At 40.9% G+C, this 15503-nt stretch overlaps 1 protein-coding gene across 1 annotated transcript in view; it reads right to left on the bottom strand.

Annotated features, from left to right (window-relative positions):
- LOC118781585 (C-Jun-amino-terminal kinase-interacting protein 1-like) overlaps positions 1-15503 on the bottom strand; it is a 41593-nt gene that overhangs the window by 3571 nt on the left and 22519 nt on the right. The window contains exons 3-8 of the mRNA XM_036534550.1: positions 13413-13655; positions 6269-6350; positions 4533-5432; positions 1999-2074; positions 411-583; positions 39-142 (exon numbers count right to left, since the gene is read on the bottom strand). Coding sequence (XP_036390443.1) covers positions 39-142; positions 411-583; positions 1999-2074; positions 4533-5432; positions 6269-6350; positions 13413-13655 — 1578 coding nt within the window. The remainder of the gene's footprint in view (positions 1-38; positions 143-410; positions 584-1998; positions 2075-4532; positions 5433-6268; positions 6351-13412; positions 13656-15503) is intronic.

Below are 15503 nucleotides of genomic sequence, written 5' to 3'. Positions count from 1 at the left end.
ATCAGTGAGTTCCAGCTGATGGTAGGACCATACCATACCTTTTGCATAGCCGCACAGAGAACTTCATTCCCTTTGTGATATGGCACTTGGACAGAGCCCAAGAACTTCACTCGGAATTTTTCCATCCACTCACTACCTCTTTCTGCATGAGGAAGTGAAAGAAACTGTCATATTATCTGGCTCAAAAAAGAATGACCAAACTAAACATATGCCATGGCACAATATGAGTCAATGTATCATTTTCAAGAGGTTAAGTCCCCTGAAATCAAACTAAAACTAACACAAATTGGACACAAAGGTCATCTCTGGGTTTCAGACATGTTGGGAATTCTAGCAACAAAACAAAACAAAAGTAAAAATGGACACGCAAACAGCTGAAGACCAGAATCATGGAGAGTGAGGTACTGTACCTTTAAACTGATCTGGCTCCTTGGTGACCTCCAGGGCATAGTAGGCAGGGAAGATACCATGGGCACCGGTGCGCATGTTGTAGCCCTCACACCAGAGGTCCTCTGCCTGCACCTCTACCAGTATTGGATCGTCCACCTCCAGCTCCAGCTCATCATCATGGCGCGGGATGAACCTGTGGGAAATATGGTCAGGATTGGTCACAGGTCAGTCTGACACTGCCAGCATCTAACCTTCATATAACTGATCGAAGTTTGCTTTGTTTGATATTCATTGTGGTGCTCTAGTGTGTTTTTATGTGACAAATAAACCTCATGGGTTTATACATATCTCCAGAGGTCTGATGATTCAAAGCCAGACATGAAATCTGTTCTACGAATGAGATACATTACCTTATTTACTCAGTAGGGAGCTCTGTTGTTTGATTTAGTACCAGCCTTGTTCAATCTTAATTGTAGAAGAAAAAACAACAACTTTTCATTGATGGAAGATTACAGCTGTGGTTGTCACAACATGGAGCTTTGCATAATTCAACATCCAAATTTAAAATGTGGTTCTTTCTGGTAGACTGGTCTCACACCTGTCTACTCTGCATTGGCTCAACTAAAAATCCAATCCAACCAAGTCAATAGCCTGAAAATTTCAGGGACAGAAAGAAACCATTTCACTTTCTGAATATCATCTGCATGGTTCAGATACCATGGGAGCTAAGCCATCCCTAGGAGATGTTGCCAGATTAAGATCTTAGTGGAACTCTCCCCACTAATCTTCCTTTGGCAGTCTACAATGGGGTAAAGTTTGCATACGTAATCTACATCACAACAACAAGCCAGTGTGGCCTTAATACTGTCCACTCAATAAAATGAAACCCATTAATATAACCCAAAGCACTTGATGCACAACAGAGATTATCATATACAAGTATACATAACCTTTAATTAATAATTACCAAGATATTTTCAAAAAGATCTTGGATTCTCATGTTTAAAAATCAGCAGAATGATTTTGGTGTAAAAAGTTGATATAACTGGCTATGCATGATCCAAAACACCAAACAGAATAATTAAATGTGGTGCAGTTAACACTTGAAGCACAATGCTAAAGCACAAACCCAGTATTTGCATTCATGTCTTTAACCACGATAACCCTTCATAAATTATGAATCTATTTTCGTGCATGTGTTACTAATCCAAATCCATATCCATAAATAAGCACTTCTCAGTAGATAGATTTTATGCTGTTATTTTTATGGACAGTAAAGCTTTTGACCTCTTCTGCATAAGCCTGAGGACTGAAGTTGCACCTCTCTATACTGTGTATTTGTGTTAATACTGCTCCATCAAATGATTGTGTCATATGTCTAGAATTACTATATCATTAGTGTCATTTGCAAAAAAGCACCTATACAAATATATTTCTTCAAATTGCACAAAATTCTATAGCTATGCATTTTTTTCACCTAATTTTCCTTACCTGTGAGGTAGGTATGGCAGCGTCACATATCTGACAGAACACTTGAATCTAGTTGTATTTATGGCTATGGTCTTAGATATACAGTAAAAATGGACAGAAAAGCAGCTGTGATCCTACCTGAAAACAGCTCGGTGGCTCTGCTCCATGTCCTCCCCATTTAAAACACAGGAGAATAGGCCGAAGGACTCGGCACCTGGAGGAAGGCACCTGATGTCACACAATCCATTTCACTCACTAGGGCACCTTAAGGATTTCTACAGCTCAAACCTGCCACTGCAGTTCCAGCCTCTGAGCCTGATTCACTCTTTCCTTATGCAACATACAAGGAAAGCTTTTCTGTAACAAACCCCTCACATATTCTATGTATTTCTAAATAAGAGAACTGTAGTTGAGGTTGTTGCTGTGTAATATGTCTTACATTATTTGCTAACAGAATGCACAAAGCATGTTTAATATTGAGTTCCTATTTTCCAAAAGTGAAAAATTCCTGAATGCACAAATAATAAGCAGGCAGGCTGTCAGTTCTAAATGTGTTAATATAGCCCTCACATCTGAAAACTACTGGTGATTTATGTGTACTGAAAAACATAAAATAAGTCCAAGTGTAGTGTTGTGAGCAAAATTGCCCATATTCACTCACAGACTCTCCCTCCCTCTACTCCTCTTTCTTTGGCTCTCACTCAGTTAACTCCCCTGTGAACCTATGGAGTCTTTCAAGGCTTCCCAAGGTAAAACTGTCTAAAATATTTACTGATTGCAGCCTCATAGCACCGCTCTACAGGAATGTCTTTCCCAACACTGATTTTGTCAGCACATGGACAAATATCAGTTTCAGATCTGTATCATGTAAGGAAGTGAATCTTAAATTCTCTTTGAGCCTGTCATTGGCTTGAGACAGCTATGAACCTGCTGTTTCCTCACTGCCCTGAGTGACAACAGAATTGGTTGTCAGGCTTCACTGGCAGAGGCGAGCCTCTCTCCTTCTTTCCATCACTGAATACCTATGTCCGGGTATATTGGTCAATAACCAATCACAAACTCATCCTGAGGAAATCCTACTTAAAACAACATTGGACATCACATTATAAAAAATATCAACAGAGGCCTCAAACAGTAGAACTCTAAAACTAAGAAATAGAACTGCAATAAATGTCTCACATTAATGAAAATTCACTTACCACACCACAAAAAAAATCCAATTTCTAACTCTGTTGAACAGTACATAATTGATAAGCAGTTAAAAACACTGAACACCCAAACACTCTAAATTTATGACAGGAATATTTTTGAATAATCCAGACTGAAAAGAAAGCATACAGTGCTACGCCATTTTCATGCCCCAGACTATCAGAGTATCATCAGTAAAATGGCACAGCTATAGATCAAAACATTTGACAAACTAGTACAAAAAAACAAAATGACACCATACATATCAATTGCATTGAAAGCAGATTAAACCATGTACCTCCACCAAGTCTTCCTCTAACATTGAGATAAACATGGATGAAAATGCATAAAAAGTAGGGTCACAAACAAAAACCATGCATTACTCCAAGATAAATCTGTTCAATTCAGCATTAGACAAGATGGAATTTTCAAATCTCTTATTCATGTGATAGCAATAGCATACACTAACTGAGGTATGTTCCCATGTTGAGAGCTGCAAATAACAAAAGACAGAGAATTCAGTCATGCAGAAACACAAGGGTGACAACCAAAGTAGGCCACAACCCAGGCTGCCCCTCCTATCAGTGTGACATCAAACCAGCCCAGATGCCTTATTCATGAGAGAGACCTCAGTGCCCAACCACATGACATTGATCAGGAGAGAAGCTAACCCTTTACTAGGAATGAATCTCCAACAAACAAAGGTGACACACCCACTGCTAACGCCTGGAGGCCCCATGGCCATCAGTCCCTTCTCTCCTACCTTCTCCTGTTGAACTCTGAGGCTCTGGTAGAACTCAAAAGTATGTGGGGATTTCTGATAGAGCGAGTTAGTCCTAATCTCTGTGTGACAGAGTGCTGTCACTACAGTTGAGTATGCGCTCTGACTGCCATACCAACGAGCCAGGCTCTTTGGCGTCGCGGTCAAAGTCGCATGGTTGGTACCCCGTAGACCCGGGTTTGAGGCCGGGTGGGGTGACTGCTCTCGCCCTTCGCTACACTCTGTAAGCAAGAACAAATCTAGCATTTCTGAACTTCTGATCCTGTGTTGTCATATGAGGGTCAACATGCTCCCTTTTATCTTCTAATCATTAGAAAATAAGGTAAAATAGTTTTATGAGCCATTGTTTCTGCATATTTTAAGCATTGTCAATACTACAGATGCAGTCGATAATACTGCAGTTTTTATCTGTAAATCACTTGATTCACAGAAGAAATGAAGTGAGACTTCACTTTAAATCTATACAGTGAAATGATAACTTATTATATTTAAACATATATGTTTATGTTAGTATACTATACTATATGATTTTACATGAAAACTTGAATATTTGATATTTGAAAGATGATTTGGAGCTTGAATGAGATACAATAAAAATAACAAATTTCAGTTGATAACTTAAGTATAAGAATTTTTTTGTAATACTTGTGAAAGCATATAAGCATGGATACAAAATTTTAGCTGTTGCTCGTGGTGAACTTACTGGAGGAGTGTGAGTGCCCATTCATGAATACATTGAGGAACTTCCTTGAGAATGTCATATCAGCCTCAGGGGTGGAATCCTCTGAAAGGCAGGCTGCGTCCCGACTCAGTCCCCCTCCCTCTTCCTCTTCCTCCTCATACTCCTCACCAATAGCCGACTCATAAGGTGAAGAGACGCAGTTGTCGTAGATGGTGCCTGAGTCGCTATCATCGCTGTAGCCCTGGTAGCACTGCCGCAAGCTGACCAGCTCCAACTGGGCATGCTCATCCACCACCAGGGTGTACTTGACTGAGTCATAGGAGAGCCCGCTGGTCTCCGAACCGATGGATGTCCGTGGGACCCCTGGGTCCCCCTGGTGAAAGTCAACCCCCTGGGTCCTGGCAGATCCCACTGTTCCCCTGTACCCAGTCTCCCTCACAGTCACGTCCACTGCAGTGACAGATGAGTAGGGTGGGGGAGGGACCTCATCCTCCTCACTGATAGAGGGGTTTATCCAATCAGGGAGGGGATGGTATGGAGGGGGGCCGCCTGCATCGGAGCTGACGGACATATGGTGGCTGTGTCTGTACTGAGTTATGAAGGGTCTCTCCTGCTCCAGGGGGTCTGAGTTCCTCTGCACGGGGGTCAGGTAGATCTCCTCAGTGGGCTCCAGGCGCACATCCGTGTGATAGCGGATGCGCTCCTGATGCCCCTCCCCTGTAGCCCCCATCTTACATGTTGGTGTGGGTGGATGTGCAGGGGCCTGAGTCTGTGAGGGCTTGTCCTGCATCTTAGAGTGTGTGTCCTTCCGGCACATGGCATCTGTGGAGGTGCCTGTGTCTCTGGTCTGGGCACTGTCACTGTGCTGCACTTTATCCTCGTCACTCAAGCAGATGTGGTCATGTGTTGGAGTCAGCTCTCCTGTCACACACATACGCACAAATGTAGAAACACACACATAAACAGGGATTAGAAGTTAGGTAACCAGCACCAGACAGGAAGGATTATCAGAAAAACCCAGATTACATATGATGTGTTACAGTGCATGGAATAGTGGGAAGATTGTGTCACTTTATCATTTATTTTACCCTGGGTATCAGCAATGCTTCAGCCCTGTTCCTTACTAGTTTCTTATACACTATACAGTGAAAGGTGCACCTTATTTAAGAAAATCCTGAAAAAATGGATACTGAACTTGGAAAGGAAAAAAGGAAAATTTGAGAATATGAACAGAACACATTTTGCATTACTCATGACATCAGACCTGATAACATCACTGTTTTTTGTGCTTCAGTGTTGTTTTTTCAAACCATTCTGAGGCAAACTGGTCATAATAATCCATTTATTACAAGGAACCTCAGTGACTAAGGGTGTAGTCATTAACTGAATACAAATATCAGAATTAGTGGGAACACATAAAAGTAACTAATAATTTGAAATATTTATATTTTTATTTTTTGTCTCCAAAAATGAATTTTGTTCAGACACCTTTGCCATTGATCACAAATAAAAAGCTGGAGAGATGTGAATAAAGAACAAATACTAAAATTTGCAAATCCCTTTCCAAAACCTAATACAGCCACACATGTCTTTTTTGAATACTTGGATGTATATCAGGGAATGACATTGATGTAGGCAGTGGGAAGTTCCACAGTATATCTACACTGAATGGGATTGTGTCACATTATATCAGTGGCTATGGGAAAAGCTGAGACCTCTGTGGCTAATGCATACAGTGATTATTCATACATACTTACCTGCTTTGAGGGGTGAGGAAGAATGTGATACTTTATCCTGCCAGCTGTACTTCTTGCCAAATGAGTTGTTGTTTAGTGTATCCTGTGATGCGATTAGAAGAGAGAAAGTAGACTGACTGTGAGAAAAAAAAAATCACAACAAAGTTTTTATACAGTTGAACAAAGACCTTTTTCTGAACCGTGAAGCATATATATAAAGAGAACAAAACTCCTTTGACTCTATCAAAATCCATCCTTGTAAGCATTCTGACCCTGAGAGAACAAACACACATAAAAACACACACATATTCTCACACACACATTCTGAACTTCCACAGAGGGGGGATTGTTTTAATCTCTGATTGGTGATCAGCATGGGGGAAACTGCTCTCTTTCCTCATTTGAAATACCCATTCCCTGCTCTCCTAATCAGCTTCCTCTTGGCCTTGGGAAAATGCATGCCTTCTATATTGCACTGGATGACTCTAATTTCTGACATGAAGTATGGCTAGACTTTCCATTTTAATGTGTTGCTACATTCTATTCTATTACACTCAAACAACAACAAACAGTTTGCCTATCCACTTTATTCCTAGTCGCGCTACTGTCAAAATGATTACATTTAGATTTACATTTAGGCAGACGCTTTTATCCAAAGCAACTTACTAGTGAGGAACAGCAAGCAAGCTACAGTAGTGTAGGAGACCTTGGAGTAAGCTTTAAGTGCAACCTAAACAACTAAACTCTGCTAAATAAGTCATGAAAAGTAGAAAACAAAGGTAAATGAGGTGAAAACACAAGGATGGACAGGCAGAGGAGACAAACAAGTAGTGACAGGAGAAGGAAGTGCGAGGTAGAAAGTGCGCAGAGATGGAATTGTGTAAGAGTTGTTAGAAGTGTTAGGAGAGGAAGTGCTCTCAGAAGAGCCTGTATGATTGAGCTCAGGTATGTCGGAGCAAACCCAGAGGTCACTGTGTAGGCAAGCATGAGAGACTTGAATTTGATATGGGCAGCCACGGGTAGCCAATGGAGCTTAATGAGCAAAGGGGTGACATGGGTCCTTTTGGGCTGATCGAAAACCAGATGTGCCGCCGTGTTCTGAACCATTTGTAGTGGTTTCACCACACATTATGGGTTTAACTTCCGCTGGACTGATGAAAGTTACAGTCTAGCATTGGGCTGAGCACAATTTAGTTAGTCAGTTCAAAAATATGTTTTTTGTGTTTTTGTGTATTGTTTGTCATACCTGCCATACTGATTTTTGACAGACACACATTTTAATAACCAGGTCAAAATGGCCACTGCATTTGCTAGTAACCACACCACATAATGTTATAGTACCACCTTGAAACCATAGCTTGGCTAATACCATTCATAACTGTTAGTAGTATTTGGCCTCAACTCCACTATCACTGACAAAAGCACTGTAGCCGGAAATTTCAAGTGTTTTAACATTAGCAATCACTTCAGCAGTAAACTGTTATCTAGCTAGTTAACAGCTACTGTTAATGAGCTAACAGTAATTACTATGACTAATGACTGAAGTGAAACAATATTTGAAGAGACATTCGAAGACATTAGACACTATACTGAACATGCAACAAGTCCAAACTTGTTAGCTAGCTGTGTTCAGAATCTTATCAGCGTTCTCCTCACGCAGGCAGTCCAAGGTGAAGTACTTTAGCTATGTGTCGGTCAAACAGGGGTGCATGGTGAATACATAGGAGAATAAATCAAGAAAGATGTTTTCATTGTGCGACCAAAAAAAGGAAGATGTGTGTGGTAAGAAGTGATTAAGTAAAATGTGGTAGCCCAGAGTGAAAATATGAACGTCCTGGGTGTCTGGGTTACCAATTTGTTCACTCCTGATATTAATTCCATCACATTTCAGACCATAAATGAGTTGAAAACGACAACTGGAATGAACAAATCTTCTTCCAGAGCAGTTCACATTTCTGAAAGTTGAGGTTGAGCCAAGCCAGTCTGTCAGTAATCCTAACCACTTAGCATGGGTTATGGTTCAAAAAAACAGTATAATGGAGACAGCTGGATGCTCTTGTATCGCTGGTCCAGGGAGGCCACGCTGCTGTTTGTTATGGAAGGTAATTTACAATGTAGCTAACATTAGCGTAGCTGTCTAGCTAAATACCCAGTGAAAAAATTGATCTTTCTTGTAGTGTTGTCACTACAACCTAGCAAAACCATAAATGACAGTTTAACTTCATTGCTTTTTAACTCCTAAGATTTCAATCGGTGATATTCGATCTAAAGCTGATGTGTCGGTGCAGTAAAAACAGTCGTTAAATGGTCATGATTTGCTACTACGTCAATAAAACTTCCTTTGGCTTAATATGTTTCTGAACATAATCTGTGGCCGCTTCTTTAAATCTTCCTCCCACCCCTCAATAAAGGATGGAAGGGGTATGACAACGTCACACCATTTGAGGTTTGTAAGGTTGTGCTCCCACATAATTCACAAAGGTCACTGAATTAGGTAGCTAGCAGTAGAGGATACTGGTTAGCTAAATGACAGCTGTCAGGACCAGCTGGAAGCTGCTCCCATAATTCGCGCAAGGTATCATGGGTGCTAGGAATAAGGTGGATAGCATGCTCTTGTTAAACTACCACCTTAAACAGTTCTCTTTGATCCCTAAAATTGTTGATTATTCATTTTTAGGAAGCATTACACAGATCAGGACAGGCACATATTGATCCGGCTTCCAAGGAGTAGTGGGTTGGCTCTACTTATTGGCAGCTGGGGTGGCAACAGCCCATGGTGCCCTTGATGCCATTCTCCAGGCCAAAATTAACACCCCACTCAACTCCAATTGATGAGTCACCTCCATGATGCCGCTGGCAGCAACTGTGGTCTATTGGCATGGCAACTACATTGGCAATGATGCAGGAGAACTACTGTCAATGTGACAGCAGGTGACAGATGGCCAGACTGTGTTTGTGTGTATGAGTGTGTGCGTCCATGTGTGTGAGTCACGACTGGCCATTGATTAGCACCAGGGTAATTATCGGTTTTTACCTGGTAAAATTTATAAAAACTGATAAATTAAAAACTTGCTGGTCAAAATGTCTGGCAATAATGATCACACAAAATGTAGCTATAACAAAGGCTATCCCTATGAGTTCAGGGAGCTGTACCCTGGCTGGGCTACACTGGCTAAAATTGCCTGTGTTCTGCCCATGTCAAGAGTGCCAGCAGAGAGGGGCTTCTCTCTGTAGAATTGAATTAAAACGGTGCTGCGAAGTCGTCTGGAGGAGAGAGTCACGCAGCTTATGCACATTGCAAGCTGCAAAGACACATTGGACATGTTTGATTTCAAGTCAGCAGTAGAGGACTTTGCTGCAGTGAAAAAAAGGAGAAAATAAAATGTTACCTGGTAGCTTGTAGGCAACATTTGATGCCATGTAGGCTAGCCTTTTTTTTAAACAGGCTACCGATGTTACAGATGTTTCGTAATAGCCTACATCTTAGCCGCTAATGTTGAGGTTTTGCTCAAACATTACTGTTCATTTTGCTTAATTGTTACTGTTCATTAAATAGTCAAACTGATGGACAGGTGGACATTATATTTGGGTTTGTCACAAATAGACTGTTATTGAAACGTGATCGGTAAATTTCAAATTTGTCCGGTAAAATAAATTCTTTCCAGACACTGGACCAACAAGAAAAAGTCCTACCTGAAACCCTGATTATCACATGTAACACTGACAGTCTGCTTGACCTAAAGATGGTGTCCTGATGAGGGCAATTGTGCGTGCACAGTGGTAGCCTATTTGCACCCTAAAGGAGATACTCCATCCATGCAAAACTATTATAATTATTATAATTATAATAGTTATTATATAACTATTATAATTCTGTTTCTTGATGGTTTAGTTAGAGGATTTATAAAAGGTCCAGATCAATTCCCCAGATTATACAAGTAATTTATAATGTCAGTTTTAACTTGCTACATAATAAACTTGCTTTACATGTACCAGAATTATGTTGAGTAGTACCAGTTATTTTTTTATAATTTAGTGTTTATTGAGAGACCCACAATAACTCATTGCAATGCTTTTACTGTGCTGCCTGAATTTGGGAACTATCAAAAGGAAGAGAGAAGACAAGACTGCTCAAGAGCAGACTGCTTTATCACCGAAACCTTAAAGTACTTTTCTTTTATGACAAAACAAAGATTCTACCATACACCTCACTAATATGCAAGATGTCTAAATGTATTAACTTGGAATATTCAAGGGTAAGTCATGTTATCAAATCTATTTGGTAAAAATAGCTGTATGACAGATACTTATGAACCCATAACTTTAACACTACTCCCAAAGTCTCCAAAGCTCCATTCTGTTATATTAAAGTCACTGTTGCATTGATATAGTTTATTCCAGGCCAATGAGTATTTAATCTAAGAGGCAGTGTGAGTGAATAGATGGAAGCAGGGCCCAGCGTATTACACAAGCAGATCTGACAGTTCCCAGATTAAGGATTAGGGCAGGGATCCCACACAAGATCCATCATGAAGGTTGTTTTCCTTTCCCTGGTTGTCCTCCTTTTGCTAGCTGAGCTGGATATCATTCTTTGATGACCAGTCATTCATTCTTCCTAATTCCTCTAGTGCCGGTGCTGGCCCAACTGTGATATCAGAAGTAGTGCCTTCTGTGTGTAGGACTGGTGCCGGAGTTCCATTTGCTGTTTCATGACAAGGTCTCCAGGGCAGAGTGAGCCAGAAAATTCAGAGATCTATTGGCTAGATGAACATCACAGGTAGTATAGAATACTTTTGCAAGAACTGTCAGAGATGGAGTGAAAATTGTGAATAAACCAAGACCGTATATATCAGCAATGACCTGTATGAATAAACCTAACCCAAATTCTGTGGCTCAATTGTTTTCAGTCCCAGGTTAATATTGCCCATATTCTCACATACCTAAAAAATCAGACCACAGGTAAAACAGACAAATTTACTGCAGAACCTCTCATACATTGAAAACCTAGACAAACATGTTACACCACCTACATCTATCATCAATGCTATCTGTAATTGTATTTTAATATTATGATACAGTGTGGAGAAGCTAACTGATGCTCCTACACTGTCCCTTCATTCCTAAAATAAACGCAGGGAGATCGCTACGCATAGCGAGTGTGCTCAGGCGTACGATGGGTGCCTCACTAGTTGCTAGCCGGTTTCCTACAGCACAGTAGTTTGGTACCATGTAATGTGGTTCCGAATGATTTCCGGGTTTAGTTTTCAGTCCATTAAACAACTCTCCTTCAGTTATCGTTATATTTAGTTATAGTACTTGTTACGTTTTGTTTAGTTTTGTAGTTTAAGTAGGTACCGTGTACATTGGTTGTTTGTGTTCTCTCTCTCTCTCTCTCTCTCTCTCTCTCTCTCTCTCTCTCTCTCTCTTCCGGATGCGCGGTCTCGGTGTGTGGAGGAAGGCAGCTGCTCGGGGAAGGAGGTGGTCAGAGGAAGCGCGCGCCCTGACTACGTCCCTTTTCTGAGGTTTCGCCGTAGGTTTCGCGCGAACTTTAAGGAAGGTTCATCGTAGGAGTGTAGGGGGGAGGAAGGGATATTGGTAGTTTGTTTTATTAGTATATGTAATGTTTGTTTTATTGTTATTTTGGTTGTGGTTGTCATTTTGAATATAATGTTACCTTTTTTGTTTGGTTAAACTGTTATTCAAATGTAATTCATCCAGTTTCTGAATGTAGACTCCCTAGGACTCCCCTGTTCAGGGGGTGTTCGAGTCTATATAAATATGGTCAGCATGATAGACAGAAAGGAGAGTGAGCCGGTGTCTGTGCAGGCCGGCATGCTGCAGCTGGGTGCAGCTGGTTAATTTGAGTTAATTTTGTTTAAGTTATTATTAACTTGTTCTTTTTTGTTCTTCTATTGGAATTTCATTTTGGTTTTTGTGTCTGCACTCCCTCTATGAGGAATGTTGATGGCTACCATTTTTTTTTGCCGTAAATAATAAATAAAAAAAAATCTTTCCCTGGGAATCCTAAGGCCTGCGTGATTACTGCTGAGCTGGTGTGGCCACTTAGCGTCATCCTGGAGACTCAGGTCGTTGCCTAGGTCTCACATACAGGTGTGATAATATTAAGCTACAAAGTGAATGCAGTTCATGTTCTACAGCATTCCATTAGTAAATGGCAGTATAATACAAGTCATTTTCCTATCATCCATCATTTACTTATCAAACCATACAGCACCCCCTGCTGTTCACTTGCATTCCTGTGCGATTGTCATCCAAACAATTGTCATATGGAACGCATCTTAACAGACAGCTTTGGTGCCTTCCTGATACAATGTCATAACCTACCTTAAAGATTTGAAAAGAGTCTTGATCACTGCAGCAGAAACAAATTCATCTACCCATTTAACTTTCATTTCCACATTTAGCACAAAGTCTTTTCACAGGACTACATAACACTGGAGGAAGACTAACTGGGCAATTAATATAATGATTCCCTTTCTACCCCCTACACATGACAGCTCTACTCTCCATTTCTGCTCATAATGTGCCTCCATGAGGATCTCAGAGCTATCAACTTTCAAGGACTCCTAGCTCAGAGCTACATGAAAGTGTGAATAAATAGCCTTTTTGTACACCAAGCCCACTGCTAAATATAGCACAGCGCATATGCAAGCTCACTTCAGAGATGACAGTGTGACAGAGGTGGGGTACTGGGTGGTACAAGGGGGGATGTTTTCTCTCCAATTTATCTCTCTGAACCTTCTCATGTACCAGCCTAAAAACTATTCTCCATGTCTTCTTGTGTCAGGCTCTGACCCAACAACTGTGCTTTCTTCCATGCTTACTACTCACATTGAACAATTATCATTCTCTGAATGATACTCTGTCTAAATTGATTATGCTTCCTGGCAGGAAGGGAATCTAAATTTTAATGGTTTTGTTGAATACAAAAAACACAGACAATTCCTGCATTCATATGCACACCATAACAAACATTCTCTACAGGATATGAATTGTTTCATTTTCAGTTGGGTAGTATATGTCTCAAAGTACTCTTCTCCCTCACAGTTAAATGCTAGTGCTGATCCATCTGTTTGTATTCTGGTTGCACATACAATTTGAACAGGAGGATCTGCCAGAACAGAACAGGTTAACGACAGCTCACCTGACTCCGAGGCACCTGCGGAAAGAGGTTAAGGGTTGTGGGTCTCTTCGGCCGGTAGGTATCCATGGTGACAGAAGTGGGTTCCTTCACTGGGGGCTCCTTGGTGGGCAGAGTGACTCCCTTGTTATGAATCTCATCCACAGCATCGATCAGGTCCAAATGAAGCATCTCTGCCTGCAGCTTGCTGGATGCTATCCCGTCCGCCTTTCTTGCCCCGTTATTGGCCTCTTGCATCACATGACCCTGGGAAGATTGGGCGGCAATGCTTCAGTCAGGAGTGAGCTGCTGGCTGCAGCAGCCGGATGGGGACTGAGTCAGCCAATCACAGTTCTACATGATCATCAGTCTGTAACCCATTCACTGCTGGTGCCATTTCTGTGTATGGTGCTGCTCAAAACACCATCAAGTCAGACAAGAGGAAGGCAAAAACACAAGGTCATGAAGCCTTTTGCCTTTCACATGAAAACATACTTACACCCTTCACCTGTAAATGTTTAAACAGTTTGCTTTCACATGTTGTCTTCAGTAATTCATGACGGGTTGGAATTTTTGTTCTGAGAGATTCTGACACAGTTGGGAGGGAGTGATTATCCTTTTTACCCATCAACCCTTTTTCCAGGCTATACATGGAAAACAGGGATGGGCTTAACTGACACTTAGAGTAAAATGTACTGTTCAGATTTACTGCTATTAAAAAAGGGCTGTACATGATTTTATTATATATTAGAATGTGACTGGAATCGGTATGGTTCTTTACACAAACAATACAGGAGAATTCAACTAACTGAGCGGCCTAAAACATTTGAGCTCATATTCCTGTTCATTAAAATGGCACTTAATTGAAAGTAATTATTATCAAACATAAGTTCTGTAATTGAACTACTATAAAACATATAGATCATGTAATTCATACTAATGACAATTACATACTGCATAGTGGCTGGCTACAACTTGTCAGTATTTGCAGAGAAATAAGCCTCAGCATTCCCTTGACCCAAAAACACACATCCTCAGAAACACATCAAGAATGCAGTGGCAATGTCACACCCTTTTAGTGAGAGAGCACTGTGTAGTGAGTGCTGTGTAGTGTTCATCTGGATATTCCCTGACCTACTCTGCCTCACTCAGACTCACAGAAAACACACCGCTCACGAGACTGTGTTTAGTGTGAAGCATTGAGCCCTCTGATAAAGCTGGGGCTGTCCCTGATGAAATGCGATAAGCATCAGCCCCGCTGGGCTCTGGTGTAAATGTGTGACATTTACACCAGACATTGACATTGTGACTTTTGCCCATTCTGAACTCCATGCCTCTGCTCTTGTTCTTTAATTCTCACTGTCAGGGTATTGTCAGAAGGGGACCACATCACCAAGGAAACATACTGAAGCAGAACTGCTTTGCTAATTTCCTAATAATAATGAAATGCTGATTAGAGCATAACAATTTTAACCAATTATTAAGATCTTGAGAAATTAACTGAGAGATTTTAGAGGAAGGTGCCTAAAACAAATGAACCAAAAATAGCTCCCCGGCAGATGTCTTCACAAACAGCAATGGTATCCAACTTCACAAACAGAACATATCTAATGCCGTATTACTAATGGCTGTTCTTACACGATCAACTAAATCAAACTAAACAGAAAATGATTCATCCCCACTGTAGATTTAACTTTCCTTCATGGTGTTTCACTCAGTGATGAGAGAGTGGGGTTTGCTTGCATACACATTCCTCACTCAGTCTCCACATCCCGCCGCACCAGATTTTGAGACAAGTCTAAAAACCTAGCATCCAGTCACTGAATTCCAGCGTCCCTCCTCCACAGCTCCAAGGGAGCAATCCCTACTGTACATATGTATCTTTCAGATTTCCACAGGTACAGGACATGGTGTTCAATAGCTGAATAGCAAAACAGAAACTATTCCTACTCAAAGGCACCAGTGAACAAACCAGTTCCACCCATTGTTCTTACTGAGTAAATATGTTTTTAAATATGTACAATCACAGACTGAAAACCCTGTAAATTGCATTCGCTTTTGATTCAAACTCAAACCTAGTAGTAAAACAGCACAGCTATGCCCTTAAAATGGATG

Source organism: Megalops cyprinoides, chromosome 8 (assembly GCF_013368585.1).
Source record: "Megalops cyprinoides isolate fMegCyp1 chromosome 8, fMegCyp1.pri, whole genome shotgun sequence".
Lineage (NCBI taxonomy): Eukaryota > Metazoa > Chordata > Actinopteri > Elopiformes > Megalopidae > Megalops > Megalops cyprinoides.
Note: the sequence above shows the minus strand (reverse complement) of the source record. Positions and strands in the feature narration are given on the sequence as shown.